This window comes from Morone saxatilis, unplaced genomic scaffold (assembly GCF_004916995.1).
Source record: "Morone saxatilis isolate NCDOM2014 unplaced genomic scaffold, NCSU_SB_2.0 Contig24, whole genome shotgun sequence".
In the NCBI taxonomy this organism is placed as follows: Eukaryota; Metazoa; Chordata; class Actinopteri; family Moronidae; genus Morone; species Morone saxatilis.
The window spans coordinates 14,685,939-14,705,730 of NW_023339807.1; the positions used below are offsets into that span (position 1 = coordinate 14,685,939).

General features: G+C 41.9%; 3 protein-coding genes across 3 annotated transcripts in view; 2 read left to right on the top strand and 1 right to left on the bottom strand.

Annotated features, from left to right (window-relative positions):
- The window catches only part of sgk2b (serum/glucocorticoid regulated kinase 2b), a 6,171-nt gene extending 2,394 nt beyond the window's left edge, over positions 1 to 3,777 (top strand). The window contains exons 9-12 of the mRNA XM_035672389.1: positions 2,608 to 2,827; positions 2,921 to 3,076; positions 3,158 to 3,247; positions 3,339 to 3,777. Of these exons, the coding sequence (XP_035528282.1) occupies positions 2,608 to 2,827; positions 2,921 to 3,076; positions 3,158 to 3,247; positions 3,339 to 3,500 (628 nt within the window). The 3' untranslated portion in view covers positions 3,501 to 3,777. The remainder of the gene's footprint in view (positions 1 to 2,607; positions 2,828 to 2,920; positions 3,077 to 3,157; positions 3,248 to 3,338) is intronic.
- Positions 3,763 to 6,235, bottom strand: LOC118335893 (transmembrane protein 244-like). Its single transcript, XM_035672390.1, has 6 exons — positions 6,114 to 6,235; positions 5,574 to 5,659; positions 4,701 to 4,774; positions 4,493 to 4,618; positions 4,342 to 4,386; positions 3,763 to 4,244 (listed from the first exon to the last, which is right to left on the bottom strand). Exons 1-6 carry the CDS (start codon positions 6,144 to 6,146, stop codon positions 4,150 to 4,152), a joined length of 459 nt encoding a protein of 152 aa, XP_035528283.1. The 5' UTR covers positions 6,147 to 6,235; the 3' UTR covers positions 3,763 to 4,149.
- Positions 6,236 to 7,248: 1,013 nt separating this feature from the next.
- On the top strand, positions 7,249 to 18,419 carry l3mbtl1b (L3MBTL histone methyl-lysine binding protein 1b). The gene is given in 23 exon segments (XM_035672902.1): positions 7,249 to 7,537; positions 8,994 to 9,129; positions 9,511 to 9,706; positions 9,820 to 10,033; positions 10,131 to 10,260; positions 10,473 to 10,524; positions 10,866 to 10,960; positions 11,050 to 11,154; positions 11,254 to 11,389; positions 11,486 to 11,577; positions 11,673 to 11,824; positions 12,093 to 12,196; positions 12,603 to 12,688; positions 12,810 to 12,920; positions 13,006 to 13,120; positions 14,056 to 14,066; positions 14,068 to 14,151; positions 14,746 to 14,936; positions 15,097 to 15,198; positions 15,295 to 15,359; positions 15,464 to 15,636; positions 15,888 to 15,950; positions 16,925 to 18,419. Coding segments are annotated over 22 exon segments (2,517 nt in total). The 5' UTR covers positions 7,249 to 7,537; positions 8,994 to 9,018; the 3' UTR covers positions 17,054 to 18,419.
- The last annotated feature ends 1,373 nt before the right edge of the window (positions 18,420 to 19,792 follow it).

The following is a 19,792-nucleotide window of genomic DNA, read 5'->3' on the forward strand; positions in this document are numbered from 1 at the left end:
TATAGAGGATGCATTACATATGTATTACCTTATTCAAGTTGAAATGAGTGACCATGACTGCAGCTGTCTGTCTCCTCCTGATCTCATCCACTTTACCTGTTTTGAGTCCTTTAAGCTCTTTCTGTACGTCTGCATTTCTGCAGAGGGAATTACCCACAGTTCATAGCTGTGACATTAAACACAGTTACCAGGGCAACAATAAAGCAAGTTGTGATGCTGTTTTTAGAAAATTGTTTTTTTACAATTTGCTCTTCTGTAAGATATTCAGACTCCAGTGTTTCACATTAATATAAAATCCATAGGTACGTTTTCATTAGTGTTTATTCAGCTGAATATAAAAATCATTGTGTTTGTCACAATGAGAGGTTTTTATCTACAGTGACAGCGGGTCCTCTTCTGGCGGGGTCTGCCATGTTTCTATAGTAGCCCAGAACGGACAGACCAAACAGACTGACCGTCAACTACACCGCTAGCTGCCACTGAATCCCACACACTGGCCCTTTAAATGGCTACGAAGAGTAAAAAACATACAAGTCCCAAACCGACTGTGGTTGTCTGATGGTTATGTAATTACTGCTGAGTGTACAGAAAACTGCTCTCAGGGGTAATAAAGATATAAGTAACATGTTTTGCCGTTGTCAAGGTAACATAATCATTAGATATACATAGGGCACGCAGGCAATAAAATGGTGTGCTAGAATTACAGATCTTAATAAATTGTTGAGTATTTTATCACCACATATGGCAGAAAAGTGATGCCATAATAAACACCATCTTCACTCACCTGAGTTAAAGAGAATTCATTTGATTTCTGATAATAAACAGGACCACACTGTTTGTATCAGTTTTATTGACACAACACTGGCAGCAGAGTAACACATACACCATCTTTTCTCTTTATAATGCACTACTATAAATAACACAGATCAACTAATCATAGAGGGAAATGTGCTGAGATCATGACAGACAATAAATAGTCAGATATTCAGAAGATAAAATTAAATACTTCATCACCAGAGTCAGATCTGACTGAAAGAGATAGTGTGAGTCGTTAATTAGCCCATATAATACAAAAGATATCATACATATATACACATACATGATGAGCACACAGTCACTGTTCTCAGGTCAGTTTCTCTAAAGAAGCTCAGCTAAACCTGCCAGCAGGATGTCTTCATCAAGCTAACGCTACATGCTAACCATGTTTAAAATGACCAGACCTGTGTTTTTACTTGTTTTAACACATTTACTACAAAATCAAACATCCTACAGCTCACCGCAGCGCTCTCTACCGCAGTGCCCTCTACTCCAGCGGATACTCTACCGCCCAGCGCTCTCTACCCGCAGGCGCGCTCATGCCGCCAGCACGCTTCCTGCCCACAGTGCGCTTTTATGCTCTAAAGTCTGATTGCGTGTCTCTTCTTCTACATTAGAACAGGTAAAAAAGGTTTAGTCAGATAATCTCTCACCATCCTACAGGAAACTGCTGCTGCAACAGCTAGCGTAGCAAATGGTTAGCATGGACATAGATGCACCAGGTGAAACCTGAAGGATTATAAATTTAATCTCAGAAATGTAAAAACTAGTTTGAGGTTTTACAGAATCTCCACCGTTTATCCATCCGGCAGACGTTTTACATATTTATTTCTAGTCGATTTAAAACAATTTAAACAGTGAAATTCTTCCTTCACAAGTTTAAAAATAATATTATAAAGTTTTTGTTTATTTGAAGCTGCAGGTTTACCTATAGAGCTTCATTAGTCCTATTCACATGGGACTATGTTACCAGGGGACCTCACGGGATGGAAGTCTGCATTTGATGGGATTTACTGACATTATCCTGCAGTCAGTGGGTGTTGAAGAAGCGACCTGCTGCTGCAGGTGTTTGATAAAGTCAGAGGACAGAGTCAGACACACAGCCAGCTGTATACAGCAGACATTACAGGTGGTGGCGTCGGAGAGCTCTCGGTGTGGTGCTCTCTGCCGCTTTCATCCGTCTTTATCGTGGCTCTTTGTTTTGTTGATGTGGAGCCCTCCTTAAATAAGAGCCTTTAAACAGATTTACTCTCCTCCATGTTTTTGTTTTAATCTCATTTTTCATTTATTGTTTGTGACTGTTTTTAGTCTTAATCTGGTTGGTGCTGCTCTTTTAGTATTTTTGGGGCTTTTATTGCCTATATGATAGAGACAGCTGAAGACAGACAGGAGAGGGGGGCAGAGAGAGAGGGCATGACACGCAGCAAAGGGCTCAGCCTCAGTACATGGGTCGCCAGCTCTACCCACTGAGCTAACCGGGCGCCCAGCACAGTCACTCTTACAAGTTTTTTTTGACTCACCGCTTGCTCGCTTTCTTTGCTCATGTTTGATTTAAACATTTTCGCATGTTTAATTGATTATACAAGGAAATCCCAAAGAGGTTCACTTTGATAAGAGAGCTCTGCATAGAAAATGATATCACTAAAAACCACTGTGTCCTCCAAAGACCCCATTAAAAAATAAACAGTAAAGGAAAGCAAGGTGAAACCAGAAGAAAATGAAACAAAAACAACAGTCAAATCTGTTAATGTGCTTTTGCCGGACTAAACCAACAATCTGTTCCTCCACCAGAGACGTCAAACCAGAGAACATCCTGCTCAACAGTGAGGGTCACATAATGCTGACTGACTTTGGGCTATGTAAAGAAGGCGTGGCCATCGGTGGGATTATGCATACCTTCTGTGGGACTCCTGAGTACCTCGCTCCAGAGGTGCTGCAAGGCCACCCATACAGTCCAGCAGTGGACTGGTGGGGTCTTGGCACTGTGCTTTTTGAGATGCTCTATGGACTGGTGAGTGCAGAGGAGATAATTATTACTCCCTTTTGATCTTATTACCTTCTTAATCACCTTCACCTTACTCCATCTCCCTGTTCTTTCTCTCAGCCTCCATTTTATAGCCGTAGCAAAGCAGAGATGTTTGAAAACATACTTCACGCTCCTCTGCAGCTGCCCAGTGGAGCATCTCAGGCTGCCTGCTCACTGCTAAAGGGATTGCTGGAAAGAGATTTCTTCAAACGCTTAGGGGCGAGCCGTGACCTTGTAAGTGCACACAAAGAAAAAACACACAATGATGCACATTAAGACATAACTACAGAGGGCCTAATTCCAAAATGTCTCCAGGTGGAGCTGCAGGAACATCCCTTCTTTGCATCCATTAACTGGGACGATCTTCTGGCCAAGAAAGTCAGACCCCCATTCATCCCAAAAGTGGTAGGAGTGATTTAGAAATGAGTGGAGAGAACTATTTTATTATTTTTAATCAATGCAGTGTACAGAGTGTCTATTCCTCTCTCCTCTCCAGACTGGTCCCTGTGACATCAGCTACATCGACCCAGAGTTTACGCTACAGCCCGTTCCCGCTTCCGTGAATGGCAGGTGCCAGGCGGGCGCGACCAGCGAGGCGTTTCCAGGATTCTCCTTCATGAACCCAGTGGAGTACGTGGCAGCCGAGCTGGTTTCATAACAACGCCAAACCCAATGGGAGCATGTTTGTTCAAATATTTATTTTTTATGTCATAAATTATTCAAAGTTTATTTTTAAGCAAAATATTCGTACACTAACACTGCAATGTACTGTATGTTTCATTGGTTACACTTTACTAATCAATAGTGTATTTTTACGTTATTACTGTTATTTTAAGTATCAGTTCATAATGTGAAATAGGCTGGTCACTATTTCACAAGTCTAAGCTACCTTAATGTGTAAGAAGATGAAACAATAAACACTCAGTCTAAAGCACTTTTATTTTTAACACTTTACATGTACGTCTTTAACACATACAACAAACGTGTATTGCAACTTGCCCATTCTGCCATTACATTCACAGTTTACAAAAGTACTGAAAATACCTCACGGGTGCCTTAAAATCCGGCACAGTGCATTAGAAGCGAAGTACAGACAACATCTCCTTGAACAACACAAATTGGACCCAGCTCTGACTCTATGTGTAATGGTAAGTAGTCTTTTTTTAGTGACAAACAGAAAAAGCCCATCACCATGGAGAATCTAATGGGTGTCTCCAGGAAGAGAGCATCTTGTCTAATCCTTTCTACCTCACTTCACCAGACTGTTTGTGAAACAGAGTTTTGTACACAGAGTAGTTTTCGGTCTGTCAGTAGATGCTGAAGGAGGCGTAGCTCTGGTCGCTCTGGCAGGTGAAGTAAGCTATCAGCTGACCATTACAGATCATCAGAAACAAGCCGCTACCTGTAGAACGACAATAAATATAACGCATTAAAAAGAACTGAGCTCATACAGTTAATGCAATAACTTACAGATAAGCTGCCTGTGATGTTTGTTATACCTAAAGCAAGCCACCACTGCCACACCATTGGAAACTCCCACATCACTGCAACAAGGAAACAATTTGTTACGTTTTAATCTACAACACATTCAGTTATTTGTGTGTGTGTGTGTGTGTACCTGGATAGATGTACTGTAAGATTGCTGCTCACCTATGCTGGTGATCATTACATGCAGCAGTGTAACAGTGAAGGCGTAGTCCCAGACTCGCCTCCGCACCACTGCAGCAAACAAAAGGCCGCTGCAAAAGTAGGTGAGCTCCAAGGACAGGAGGTTCACTGAGAAGGACCAAACACAGGAAGTGTAAGAAAAGCTCATACGCTCACTGTCGATCATATAGGCTGCATTCAGTGTGCTCACCCAAGTATTTGGAGTTAGATTCAGTTGGTTCGGTCTTAAAGTCGAATGGAATCAGTCCGTCAAAGTGATCCAACCTGAGTGAGGGGTAAAAAAAAACAACTAATGTCAGCTATTGTAAGAAAAGTGTGTCAAACCACCGTAAAGTAATGCAATCACTGCTGCAATGGTTGATCCACGGCCAGGTTAACCCACTATGGATTGTACCTCTCCCTGTATCTCCTGCTTTCTGTCCATTGTGAATGTATCCCATAAGTACAGATTAAGTACCACTGACAGTCAAGTACAAACTGAACACTACACATGACATTATATTTCATCTACCAGTAAAAAGAAGACATACTACCTGCCCTGTTTTGCTATATATTATCAGTATTTAGATCTATTTTGGCTGAGGGCCCCTCTATGTAAGGGCCTCAGCATGAGGTGAAGACACAGGACACATCTTAAAAACCTCACTATTTCCACTGACGCTGTGTTTTAATGGTTAATATTGTTGGAAGATGTATTTGAAGTTCATTAACTTATTGACCATGCAGTGAACCTGGAGCTCTTGGGGATCAGTTTCCCCACTTTGCCGGATTGTAATCACCACATTAGGATGATTGCATTAGATTGCTGTTTGTTAGAGAGTCTGGTACATGAAACATAAATGCAGAATCCTTTCAAACCCCATTAGATAATTCTGCAGTTATTTATGCATTTGGAATCTGGCTACAGATATTTACACCACTGTGGAGCTCCATTAGCGATGACTTTCCAGACCTCCTACATGGCTCTAACTTTATGTTAAATGGCATTTATTTAGCTTGTGACATTTCCAGCAGAGGCTGATGAAGATATGGGTTTATGCGCATGCGTGTGAGGGATTCTCACCTGAAGGCACCGAAGCACACACTCCCAATCATGTAGAAAAGAGAGTAAAATATGAGCAGACACAGCAGCAGATTGAAGAGCACGGTCTGTGGGATTGAGACACGGGGAAGGGGGGGGGGGGGGAAGAATATTTCACAACACGGCATCTAATTTGTCTAGTAGGGCAACACCGCATATTTTCCACCTAACGCAACATTACCAAACACTAACCTGGAGCTGTGTGTGTGCAGTCTTACATGTGATAGGCTACCAGGCTGCAGTGGGAGGGATGTGCGCTGTAGGTAGACACACGACTATCTATCTGCTGCACACACACAAGCTCACACCAAACCCTAACGTGCTGCATATATAATAAGTCTAGCAGCATTTTACGCACGTACTGTAAAATAAATCAGTGCCATATATAACCTGCTCATATCCTTTAAGTGTCTTTTTTTTTTTACATTTGTCATCGCACAGTCGATTCCCGATTAGCAGATCACAGAGACGGCTGATCGGACCGGAGAAATCGTGACACATTAAACTAACTAACCCTCTTACCTTCGAGTCGACCGCTTTGCCTTTAAATGCCATCTCATGGTTTTTGTACTTGGATGTTATATTACAAAACAATGCAGGCTGCAACACGATTCACGACCCCGTTAATCCCCCCCCTACCAACCACAACCAACCAGCAGCAGCAGCAGCAGAAACTGGACTTCTTGCGCCATCTAGCGACCATCACAAGACACGAAGCAGCGCCGCCGCTTCTACAGCCGAGCACTGAACTCATTTCACCTCATATCAGGGCGGCCTTTGTTGACTGAAATAAAGACTTATCTCACTGTGGACCTGTTAGCTAGCAACTGAACACATAGTCATGGAGACCGGGGCGATTTTGCGTTAATACGCGAGGGTGTTTTCATCAAAAGTGGGGCTGAAAACGGGCTGTTAGAGATGTGCAGCCTTATTATATCGGAGGAAAAAAAAAACCAAAAACCGCCCTTATGGTGGGAGGGATTGGATACTGCAGGAGAGCTCAACATGAAGGTCCACCAGCGAGCCATCAAATAACTTAAAATCAACCCCAAAATAACCTCCCCAGGACGAGGAGCATTCACAGTCACGATTTTAACTAAACTGATTAGCTGTCACATTAAAACCATAAAGCACACACCCCACTGTGGGAGAGCCATAGGAGGAGGCACCACTCAGCGCGATGCACTGCTGTCTAATTTAAGCTAAAATGGTGATTATACAGAGCATTGTTTTTATCGCATTACACCGTTACGGGTTTTTTTATTAGGCTGAACTGTGTGTATTCATCTTGCTCGGTTTCATCTAACACCACTAGTTTTAATAGACCTCAAACGCACCAACCGACATAACTGTAGATGTGTTTATTAAAAAGACTGTGTGTGTTGGTGTGTGTAGCAACATAAACGGCTCGTTTTTGTTTGTTTTTTTGTTTTAAAAATGTCACTTCGGGTGATTTTTCACAGGCCTGAGTGTTCAATCCTACAGTTAGCACCGGTGTACAAACCACTTATCGTCTGTGCTCGGATTGCAGCCACATAAATTGGTTGTTTTTAACGGTTTTTATTGTATTATTATTATTTTTTTTTTTTTTAAAGTGGGGAACAAACGGTCAGTTCGAGCAACCAACCAACCAACCGCTCCTCAACGGTAATGGAAGGCACTGCGGTTGCTGCGCTCCATTGATACACACTCGTACTTCTTGAGGGAAAATTACTTGTGAGGCTGTTGTGAGCAAACAGGGAATATGAGCTCCAGCCCCGGTCGGGAGCACTCGTTATTATCGGCACTGAGCTGAGTTTTGGGCGTGTTGTAAGTGTAAACAGGCCCGGTATTGACCACCGATAGTAAACTGAACTTTTCCGAGACCCAAAGTTGTCAAGCAGCGCATCTTGCACGCATGCGCATCCTTCTATCCAGCTCTAAATAAGAGTTAAAACAGAAACGAGGTGAGTTCCACATTTTTTTAAAACAATACGGGCGTTAATACTCATTTATTGCTATTAACAGTGGCGAAATTTGAAAAACCGACCTTCGTCTTGCTAATTAGCGTTAGTTCACGTTATTTCCACTCTGATTTAAAACGGCGAGAATAAATCGTTTTTTTTCAAGTTTCTATTGAAGAAATTAATCAAGCAACAATGTTGAAGCTCGTAACAGCGGCGCCGTGTTATTGTGAGTGCGGGTGATGTTGTGCGAAATGCTGGCGTTTGGCAAAAATGCGTTTTCCTCCTGTTATTAACCGGGAAACTTATTTATTACAGATTGTCCTTAGCTGGCTGCATCCAGTCACAATGCTACGACTAGCCGTCTAGCAGCCGTGCAGTCTGAACGGAGCGGAGCTAGCTGGCTGTTAGCTTCATGTCAGCGCTTAGCTAGCACCCTGGGCTGACATTCCGTGACAAGGAGAAAGTGAAGAAAATAACCCGAGTGAGGGAAAACACTCAGTCAGGAAATTACACCGCAAGCGTTTGGTTTTGTTCGACGCGTAGCGGCTCTGCACGATTTGTTTAAATGGGTAACTTGAGTAATTTACATAGTTTAAACGTGTTGGTGGCCTCTTCCTATGCTCCGCCATTTTGTATAAGACGAATGCTAATCATGGGCGCTCTTACATACACTTTATTTATGGCCGGAATAAAACTGAGGTATTCAATGCAAAGTCTAACTTCATCAAGATCTATTAGCTCGGGCTGTTGTTTACTTTTCACATGGTTATGGCCACCTTGCAAACAGAAAATATCCCCATAATTCAGTGTTGAACATGCGTCAACACTAAAACGTTATATCGTAATATTAGTCGGATTAAAACGCTTTTAAGTTTGGCCAGTCAGTTCAGAAAACAGTGTTCTCTTTAAAATTGGTGAACAAATTACCCTCTCACTTGTTCATGAACAGGCAAACAGCCGTTTTTAGGAGATACTGTTAAAACAAGGAAAAGATGAACTTGTGTGGTTAACTTAAAGTTGACGCATCTTTCCTCATGTTTGTCAGTGGTCCTGATGAAGGTTCACCCTAATGCCGCCGTTTGTGCACGTATTTACCTGTTAGTTGACCAGCAAAACAATATTATTATTGACTGTTTTGTCTGAAATCGAAGTGCATGGTGTATCCTCAAGCCAGCGCACAGTCGCCATCTAGCGGTGATGTTGGACAATACTGTTTACAAGTGCAGGTAGAAACTGCATTTGTTGTTAGGAGCACTTTTTTAGCTAAAAGCACACAGGGAGGCTGCTCCACTGTGGTGATCATGCACGGTCAAACACACTGGATGCAGAAAAACGCTTTAATTTAAGTCAGAGATTTTGGACAGAACATTTTTATTCAACCTCTGTTGTATTTTGTGTAATTCTGTGAAACATGTTTGAGCCAGTCTTTGATGTGACTCTTCTTATGTCTTTGCAGGTTTGGGGATATCGGAGGAGTGGGAATGACGGACACTCCACCCAGTGATGGCCCCTCCCAGGGAGCTGAGTTTGATGTGATGGGTGCTCTGGACTGGAAGGACGGTATCGCCACACTGCCAGGCAGTGACATTCGGGTACGAGAGAGATTTATGTCCAGGATCGTCTCCGATTGTGTGAATGTTTGGGTTCAAGCCTCTGATCGCACTCGGACATTAGTAGGAACAGGATTTCCCGTTCCCTGAGCCACCTCGCCTGAAATTAAAACCACCTCTTATAACTTAAAAAAAAAAAAGAATACCTTTTTTTTAATTAAAGAAACATTAACCTTGAGGGGAGAGAGAGAGAGAGAGAGAGACTTATTTCAAACAGGTCATATAGTGCGACTACTATTTAGGTTGTCCTCTTCTAACTAGATTCTTTACGAGATGAGATTAATCAGGATTGGGGAGATGCACCACCTCGGTTTAACAATTTAAACCCTGATGAGCACAAATGTTTTCCACTGTGTCTTTCAGTTCCGCATGACAGAGTTTGGGATTCTTGAGATTGTCACAGACCTAGACGTCAAAGGGCAGCAGGCAGAGCCTAACTCTGAGACCTTGGACCCAGCGCAGTCTCACACTCCCACCCCTCCACCAGAGGGCCAATCACAGACTGGCAAAGCCACAGCTCCGGCCAATCAGAGTCAGCCAGGATCGTCTAAAGCTAAAGGTATGACGGCACGTGTTTAACCCTTACAACATTGTTATTGTAGAATTGTTAGTATTTATTTATGGACAGCAAAGCTTTTCAGTTTCAGCCCTTCTTTCTGGTTTGTCCTTCAGCCCCCGGCCCTGTGCTTCTGTCTTTAGAGGAGGGCCCCAGTACGGAGGGCCCCAGCGTGGAGGTTGGTCCCAGTGTTGAAGTCGGCTCCAGCGCAGACATGGGCCCGAATGGGGAGGTGTCAAGGTGCCGGGCTTGCGGTGGCCGTGTTCCCCGAGATGCCCTCTTTCAGGGCAAATTCTGTAGCGCCATTTGTGCTCAGCCCTCCAGTGGCAGGTAAAACCTCACATCTGCTATTCTCTTAACGCCTCTTCGTTGTCCTTCAGATGATTGTGTTGTTTTATCAGTGAGAGTCAAATCTTCTTTTCTACAGATCATCTCCGGGGGAAGCAAGGGAGAGTCAAGCCGTTGAGGGTGAGAGGCTGGGCAAACGTGTACGCAAAAAGAGGAAGATCTATATGGATTCTGGTGATGAAGAGGAAGAAAATCAAGAGGAACCAGAGGTGAGGAGCATTTGTCTCCAGTGTTGTTTCCTTTTAGACTAACAGGCCACTCAAGTGTTAAGTACTAGTTTTGCTGTAATAACTTAATTAATAATAAGGTTTTTGCAACAAAGAATCACACATTTTTTTGTTGAGAAAACACACAAGAGGGGTGAGAAAAGAAGTTGGTCATTCTTTTTATTAACACGTTCTTTCATTTAATCTTTTTGTAGGAAAAGGCCAAGACAACTAAAGGCAGAAGAGGTGCCAAAATTGCCAAACTGGGTATGTTAGACTGCTGCTACTGTCTCACATTGTTTAACTGCATACACATATTTAAAGAATGAATGGGGGTTTTTATTGATTCTGTATTTTCTATCAATATTATGGCACATTATCACATCTGTGAGATAGACTAGTAGATTAAAACATCTTACTGCTAATTATCTTTGTACATGAGCTTCCATTATCACAATTTAAGAAACTTGTTGATTGAAAGAGTTGATCTGAATCAAATAAAAGTCAAACCTGTGGAATAAGTGTTTCTGTATGTTTGTGATGATTGGCATGTGATGGAGGTCGTCATGCACCAGTTACAGTACATAATACATGAGTATGTTTCTCAGTGTCTGCCCCACCCAATAAGAAACGGGCGTGGAGCTGGCCTGCTTACTTGGAGGAGGAGAGAGCAATCGCTGCTCCTGTTAAACTATTCAAAGAGGTATTTATTCTCTATATACACTGGCCAATTTTATATATTAAACCAGATGAGCCAATTCATGACTGCTGTGATGTGCATTTGTCTTGCAGCACCAGTCTTTTCCTCAAAGCAGGAACAGTTTTAAGGTGGGAATGAAGCTGGAGGGGCTGGACCCGTCTCACCCGTCTCTGTTCTGTGTGCTCACCGCTGCAGAGGTACTAATAGTTGTTTGTTCAACAAACCGTATATCTCTTTATTCTTGTTTATAATGAAGAGTTTCACTCATACGTGTGTTCTGTCCCTTTTTCTCTCAGATCCAAGGTTATAGGGTACGGCTCCACTTTGATGGTTACCCAGAATGCTATGACTTCTGGGCCAATGCCGACTCGTGGGATATGAAACCAGCTGGCTGGTGTGAGAAGAATGGACATAAGTTATTGTTGCCTAAAGGTAGTTTCTCACACACACACACACACACACAGACACAGACTGACACCTCTATCCATTATCTTTGAAACAAGCTTGCTGAGTGAGTTTGTCTTGTAGGTTGTAAGGATGGGGAGTTTAATTGGAGCATGTATGTGAAGAACTGCAGGGGTCAGCTGGCCCCAAAACACCTTTTCAAGAGCCTCAACACAGTGAGTATGAAGCACTACAGCCATCAGATTGTTATTAAATCAGACTGCGTATGTGCTAAATTTGTATTTGTATTAATTTTTAATTTTTATTTTAGTCCGTGACTCCGTCTGGATTTAGAGCAGGGATGAAGCTGGAGGCGGTTGACAGGAAGAACCCGTCGTTGATCTGTGTAGCAACCATTGCTGCTGTTGTTGACAACCGACTGCTTATTCATTTTGACAACTGGGATGACACATATGATTACTGGTAAGAGCCTGGTGTAGGACTAAAACAATGGGTAGGATCCAGAGTTACTCCCAGTTCGCTCTGAGGACTGCTGTAGCTCTAAATCTGAGTGAAATTTACTGAGGTTAAGTGTCTGTGTGACATCAGCATTGTGCCTGTGTACTTCAGCTGAGAGAGTATCTAACATACATAACTGCAGAGTTTATGCAGCTGAAACACATTTGGGAAAAGTTTATATTTAAGTTCCGGTTGTTGTGAGTCTTTTTACCAAGTGTTTGTTTTATTGAAGGTGTGACGCTAGCAGTCCGTACATCCATCCTGTGGGGTTCTGTGAAGAGGCTGGGCTCACTCTGACCACTCCAGCTGGTAAGACACAGACCAAGACACATGTGGGTCAGTATAAACTATTTTAATATACTCTAGGGTCTAAATAATGCAGAGTCTTAACATTATCAGAAATGAATGCTAAAATAAAAAGTAGATTCTGCTGAGTAAGCTGACAAAATTGTTGTTTACTTGTGCTGTCAATGTATTTTTCTATGGAATGTATTGTACATGTGTGCTGTTTCTCAAATACTGCTCCTGCTGTTAGAAAGGATGACCCAAACTTATTTTTAAGTTATTATATTTAAACTAACTGTATGGTACATTATTGGTTAAATGCATGCCACTGTCAGTTCCTGTGGATATCCAGATTATCACTAGTTTCTGATCCACAAGGACACGTGTCAGCAGGCTGTGTTAATGTGTGGACTGTATGCAGTGACTGATGTAATACATGTTTATTCCCTCTCTCCAGAATATAAGCAACCTAAGAGTTTTTCATGGGAGAAATACCTAGAAGAGACGGGCACACAGGCTGCTCCTGCTCGGGCTTTCAAACCGGTGCGATTCCCTCACACACCCACAAATATACACAGTATAGTAAATATAGTGCATAAAGATTTATAACATGTACCAAAGTAGTCTAGATGTAGTCATTTTTGTTGTTGTCCTGTGTTTGCAGCGACCTCCTCATGGCTTCCAGGTTGGGATGAAAGTGGAAGCTGTCGATAAGAGGAACCCCATGCTCATCCGTGTTGCAACTATAGCAGACACAGAGGACCACCGACTAAAGGTACAAGATGTCTCCTCTTCAAGGTCTATTTTGCTCTGTGCTCCGCTTCAGTCGAATTACCTTTTTTCCTCCTCTTCTCCTCTAGATTCATTTTGATGGCTGGAATTCAGAGTACGACTATTGGGTGGAGACAGACTGCCCTGACCTGCACCCTGTAGGGTGGTGTCAGAAGACTGGACACCCACTACAATACCCTAACGGTGAGCACTTTCTGAAAGTAGCTTAACTTTTTCATTCATCGGCCAAAGTGATGGAAAAAATCCCTCCGCCAAGCATATTTTTTACCAGCCAAAATAATTACCTGCTTTTTTTCTCACATATATATTTGTTTATTGAGATGATGAGGTATTATGTCGAATGCAAACTTAAAGAAGAGACCAGAACGAAATCTTAAGCACAATTATTTTAATATATTGATCAACAACCAAATACATTCTTAAAATTCTACTTAACCAACATAAACCTACTAATCAGACTCCTCATTCTCTACTTAGTCTGGCCTCTTGCTCCTGACAGAGTCCTGGTGCCACAGCATCAAAGCTTTTGTGGGTATTTACATACAAACACAAGGTTATTTAGTTAGCGAGTAGCTTAGTGGAGTTGTTGAATGCTCGAGACAGTCAGTTTTGCTACTGCAGACAAAGCACATCTGGCTGATTGGTAAAGTCTGACACAGCAGAGGACAGAAGCAGCACGGCAGAAAATTACACCAAAACAATGTACTCTAAGCATAGTCTTTTATTACATTACTATTTTGGTGCAAAGATTTACCCCCACTTTGGTCGATAGCCTTCCAAGATTTACTTGCCAAACTGAAAATCTACCCACATGTGGCACCTGGTGGGTGTTAACTTCGGACCCTGACAGTGAGACACACTCTTCCTGGCCCTCCAGTCCTGATATTCAGTGAGGCCAGTCAAGGTTTCTCAGTAGAAGGATCCAAATTATAATTTCAACAGATGAGTCAGCACAGTTTGTCTCTGCCTTCGTTTAACTCCTGGATATGGTGGTGGGAGGAATCTGTAATGAATTCAAAATGCAGTTGTCTGCATTGTTTTATTAACACTCCTCTGTGTGTGTGTGTGTGTGCTGTGTGTGTGTGCTGGTGTGTGTGTGTGTGTGTGTGTACCTTCAGGCTCCAGTGATTGTAATTGACTGCCCAGGACAAGGATGTCCTACACCAGGATTGCACGAGGGTTGGCCACATCAGAGCTGCTATGGCACTACCTTAGTAACCAAACTCAGTTTTGTGCTTTTCCACAGTTTTGTTTTTTTTTTTTTTTTTTTTTTTATTTATTTTGTCGTACTTTCTGTTTCATGTTATTTTATTTTTATATCCTACATATTCTGAATTCCTTTTTTATCTAAGCTTCTTACTTTGCTCTGATCCTTTGGTGTAATACTTTTTAATACACTTTTTAGTAACTTAAATTCTGTTCAATAAGTTACTTATTAAAACCTCACTTCTAATTTCTTCTCTATCTTTGCTGCATCCTGTCACTGTTGCTCAATCCTCATTAATAGTTTAATCTTATCTTATTTTATCAGTGTTTGGGGACTTTGTATGTAAGTGCAGAGGGAGAAGAACGAGTCTCAGTGTTCTTAAATCATCAGTCATTTATACTTGTGTGGGCTGCCGATTGTAAATGTGTTGCTTGTGTGTGTCTGTGTGGGAGTTTTGAGTCTTTAAGGTTTTTAGCTGCTTCTCCTTCCTTTTTGGTGTAACCTGTTAAACTGCAGAGCATCAAAAGTAAAATGAATTTCAGTCTCATTCCCTGTTTTGAAATGGCTCGAGTAAAGTTTGTGTCTTTGCGTGTGCAGTCAGGTGAGCTGTCCCTACTCGGAGATGAATCTGAACAAAGAGGGCTTGCTGCCAGATCGCCTCAGCGGAGAACGACCCCTCGCCGTCAGTGGACCCCATCCTCGCGGGCGACGCCCTGATCCGCACACAAACACTACAACACAGAGCTCCTCAACGCCAGTCCAACCGGAAGGAGCTGACGACTCCCAGAACAGGTTTGGCGCTCAACACGTACGACGCTGACAGTCTACAAAAACAGCTTAAACACACTCTGAAAGCCACAAATGCTCCCAAGAGAACTCCTGTCAGTGTTTTAATAGCACGCAACTCTATCCAGTGGTCTGTACCTTAAGAGCGGGTTATCTGTGTTGCTAGGAAACCTGTGACAGTGGAGGCAGAGCGTGCAGGACGCAACAGCCAGCCGGAGCCACCGGGTGGAGCCAGCGAGCAGAGCCACAATGGAACAAGGCCTAAACGGTACAGTCATGAAACCGTTACATCCAGCTGTGCTGCTGAAGTTCACTGCTGAAGGTCCTGTTAGAGCGTAACCTCCAGTTTGTTTGTTTCCTTCAGGACTGCTCCAGTTCCCAAATACCTGAAAATGCACTACGTTAAAGAGGAGATTGGCGATAGTAAAGGTGCGTTAGAATATAAAATGAGACAAAATAAAACCTATAAATCACCACCTGAATCCCACTGACTGCTGACTCCCCCCTCCTCTCCCCTCCTCTCCTCTCCTCAGCCTCTCCAGATGCCATCTCTCTCCAGCAGGCCCTCCACGAGTCTGTGTTCTCCCCCGGCATCTCTGCCTCCCCCCCCCACCGGGTGGCTCTCTGCTGGGACAAACACTGCCAGCTGCTGCCTGAGGTCCTGGGGCTGACTGCCAAGAGAGTGGCCACTTGGAGCGCTGAGGAGGTCAGACATGCTCACACGCTCACACTGTGCCAACACATGAAAAGCAGACCTGCTCCGCATTCACTCCTCCGACATGAAGGCATGTTGTTGTTCAGGGAAACTGCGACTGTTAATGAATATTTAAGGACAGGTTTTCTGGTTGTTCTGCACGTCAGTGGAACAAAGGCACTTTGATTTGTAGATAAACAATTGTTGATGGAAACATCCTGTGTGGAGCTTTCTTGTAGTTAAGCTGTTTCTTTGTTCACCAGGTGGCCAGTTTTGTCAAAGGACTCCCAGGATGTAAAGAACATGCTGCTACATTTAAAACCGAGGTATGCACTTCTTTGCTAACCGTGACTTCAACTCACTCATAATGTCACCAAGTCGAAAGAGTCAACTAATGATTAATATTAATAAAGATAATGTTTCTAATACTTGAATTGTTTTAGTCTAACGAATGTCATTAAAAAGAGCCCAGTAGGTTTGTCTTCATATTGCTTCTTTTGTAGGTGAGAGCAGGGTATTTATATTTTACGAGCGATCTTTACACAAGGAACACACTTGGCTTTTTGTAGCAGAACTTCAGAACCGATACATAATGCATACACACACAGGTGGCAGCATTACATAAGCACTGACTCAATCATCTCAATGTAAATGTATTGCTGCCACCTTTTGTGTAGTCTGTCTGACATTAAGCACGTGGAAAAAAGGGTCTGAAATGTGTTTGCATACTTTTTAGTTGCCTTATTAGTGTATTTGATGTGCAGCTTTATGCAATTTTATGTAGTTTTCATCATTTTCATAGAATTTGCATACATTTTCATAATAAGACAACCCTGAAAAATGTGATTCCTTTTTAAAGACACTTGATTCACACCCCTACAATTAATGCTACCTAACAATTCATATGTCAATGTTTGTAATTCTTTCATTAATGCCACTGTGTGGACACTCTGTAACACTAAACATCTTGCCAATCAGTGCACACTGCAATCACACATGTTGTTCAGGAAATGCTCATCAAGTTTTTCAGTATTTTGTGCTCAGGATTGAATCAAACAACGTTTTATTAAAAGTGGACGGACACAGTCTTAGCTGGTGAACATAGTGGAGCATTTAGATATTTCCTTCAAGAGCTGTTAGAGAACAAAAACAGAATTAAGAGTGAATATTAGATTTCCATTTTACTTCAAATGAATGCTATTATATATTTATATATATATTTATATACTAAATATGGATCAGAATCTCTATTAGTCTGTGAAACAAAAATGTGATAAGCAAAACCTCTTCTTGTTTTTAGCAAATAGATGGCGAGGCCTTCCTGCTGCTCACCCAAGCGGACATTGTCAAGATCCTGTCAATCAAGTTAGGACCTGCCCTAAAGATCTACAACTCCATCCTCATGTTGAAGAACGCGGACGAAGAGTGAAACCAGAATCTGCGAGGAATTACTCGCTCCTTACCGGTTTCCCTTTGCTCCGGTTTCGTCAACATTCAGCTAAAGACATTTGATCAAAGCAGCCAGAACCGGTTTCGTCTGTCGAGCTCTGCGACTACACGAGAGGAAAAGTCATTTCCAAAAAAAAAAAAAAACGTCCATCCCCCTCCCCTCCTCCTTTTCTCCCACCTCTCTCCATGACGGACCGTACTGATCACCCCTGAGGGAGAGTTTTACATGATACCATGAGGGTTCCTCAGCTTATATCGTGTTTGTTTACTGAATCATAAAAAAAAAGAAACTGCAGGCACCTTCAATGCTTCTTCACATTGTACAGTTTATGAATTGGATTTAGTGTCTTGATTCTGTTGCGTTTCCTGTTTTATTTGAACTGTAATGGTGCTTGAGCTCAGAACAGATGGAACGAGCCTGTTGGTGATTTGTTGCTTTCACTTGGCAACAACAACAAAACAAAAAAAAAATTTTAAGCTGCAGAATACAATCGTGAGGTGGTGAGAGGTTTTTAAATGTGAAACCAGTGGAACAGAAGCACTATGTAGTTCAGCCTTTCTCCTCTAGATGGAGAAAGTGGGCCACTCCACAGGCCCAAAGGCGAGAGAGTTTGTTTAAATTGGAGTTGGCTGAAGCTTAGATTGAATGGGGGATGGTTCAAACTGTGTGTGTGTGTGTGCGCGTGCAAATGTGACTAAGTGTGTTTGAGAAATGAGGATGTAATTTCCCACCAGCCCGTGTATGTTTCTTTTCTGGTCAGAGGATTGTTTTGTGACAAGCAGGGCTAAGGGCTAAATGTTCGAATCAAGGAAACTCGCAGTCTTTTAAGGTGGAACGAGACAATGAACCAGCTCTGTTCTTTTCTATCTGCTTTCTTTTGGGGAAACGGCACACGAATATGAATGTTTAAGAGAAAAAAAAGAGACAGCTTTTAGTTGTTTTGTTAATATTGATTATCTTGTTTGGTTCAAATAAACCTCCATCATTCACTTTGTAAATAATATACAGCTACAAAAGGACTGTCCCCGCTCCCTACCAGAGTTAACTCCAGCTTGGTTATGCAAAGGCTTGACATCTGTCTACAGGGAAGGACATTGTGACAGTGGACTGAAAAATACGAGCCTCAATTCATACATAGATTTTGAGAAACAAAAAAACCCATTGTCAGTGTCTTTGTAAATCAGCGTGTACTTCAGCAAGTTGGAATGTGTACATCAGCAACTGTTAATATGCAAACAGCTTTTATTTATGTATTCTAATTTAAGGGGTAATGGTACGCTGTTTTGGCTCTGAGGTAACTGTGGCTGTTTGATGGAACGGGTGAAAATAAATGAGATGCACACTGCCTGCTGTCCTCATTTGACCTCAGTCATTTACCACACACATATACACACACACACACACACAGATACACTAAAACTGGTCTTTATCTGTACATTTTTGTATTTACTTGTTTAGTGGTGGAAAACACATTTACTGAAATACATTTTTGAGGTACAGTACTTTCACAACTGGAGCTTTAACATGAAGTTTCCTCAGTTTTGTTGAAGATTGATCTGATGATCTGAAGCACTCTTACATTTTGAAGTAAATGTTGCTGTTAAATCTGTACTTTTAAAAGTAAGCGGTTGTTGTTTTGGTACTATAAGTATATATATATATATATACTTCTTTCACCACTAATAGTTTTAAAAAACAATCCCAACTCAAGGTCAACTTACTAGCTTTTTCCAAAGAGTTCTATTTTTCTTCTTCTTAGTCATTCATTTTAACATTGCTGTCAGAGTGTAGAAGTGTTCAACTGTTCACTGCAACGATTTAACAATGATTCAGCAAACAAATAATGTATGTTTACTTTCATTCATTTTATATCTTTAACCTTTGAAACAATGAATATTAAATATTTCACCTCACAAATGTTAAGGTGGAAAGTTATCATTTGATAACTATGTTGTAATAGCTATATCAGATATATCAGTGCACCTGTGGCATATAATCACATATTTATGTAGTTGTATTTCTATTAAAATAAACAGCTCTAAACCTTAAAATGATGCTCTGTAAACTGTTGCGGCTCACATTTTCTGCAAACAAACTTTGAGACAGCATGTTGCAATGTAGTCACATCCTTCAAAATACCTGACCTACATACAAATAGGCAAAACTCACCCACAAACTAGTCTATGTGGGCAAAATCCATATTCAACACACTGCAGGTCAACCTAAAACCACCACGCTGTGTATTTACACCTCTCTACGCAAACTCACCCAAATCTACTGGGCTATATGACACCTGTTGATGGAAACTGAGCTGTGACTGCGATAAGTGGCCCAGATCTGGCCCACGTGTGAACGCAATGTGGAAATAATTAACACGTATGTAATGAGCGCTGCAGTTAAGGAGGGTCTATTGGCAGAAATGGAATATAATATTTAGAGGTATGTTTCCATTAGTGTGCAACCGAGTGTCTTTGGTTCGCCTAATTGGGGAAGTTTGGTAAAAAAAAAAACAAAGTAAACAGAACATAGAGATGTAGTGCCACGACCAGCAACCACTTTTTTACCTTCAACACCTTACCTTCACCTGAGTCAACAACACAGAACAACTACAACTTCTGCTTTACGGCCACTCACAGGATAAACACAGGACGGTGTGTTACAAGTGTATAATCACCACAGGGAGCGGGTCCTCTTCTACGGAGTCTGTCATGTTGAACC

Excerpts from the sequence above, each read along its gene's own strand:
- LOC118335893 (XM_035672390.1), bottom strand. The coding sequence starts at position 6,146 with ATGGCATTTAAAGGCAAAGCGGTCGACTCGAAG. Across the intron at positions 4,619-4,700 it reads ATCTAACTCCAAATACTTGG|TGAACCTCCTGTCCTTGGAG; the intron begins GTGAGCACACTG and ends GGTCCTTCTCAG. Across the intron at positions 4,387-4,492 it reads TGTAATGATCACCAGCATAG|TGATGTGGGAGTTTCCAATG; the intron begins GTGAGCAGCAAT and ends TCCTTGTTGCAG.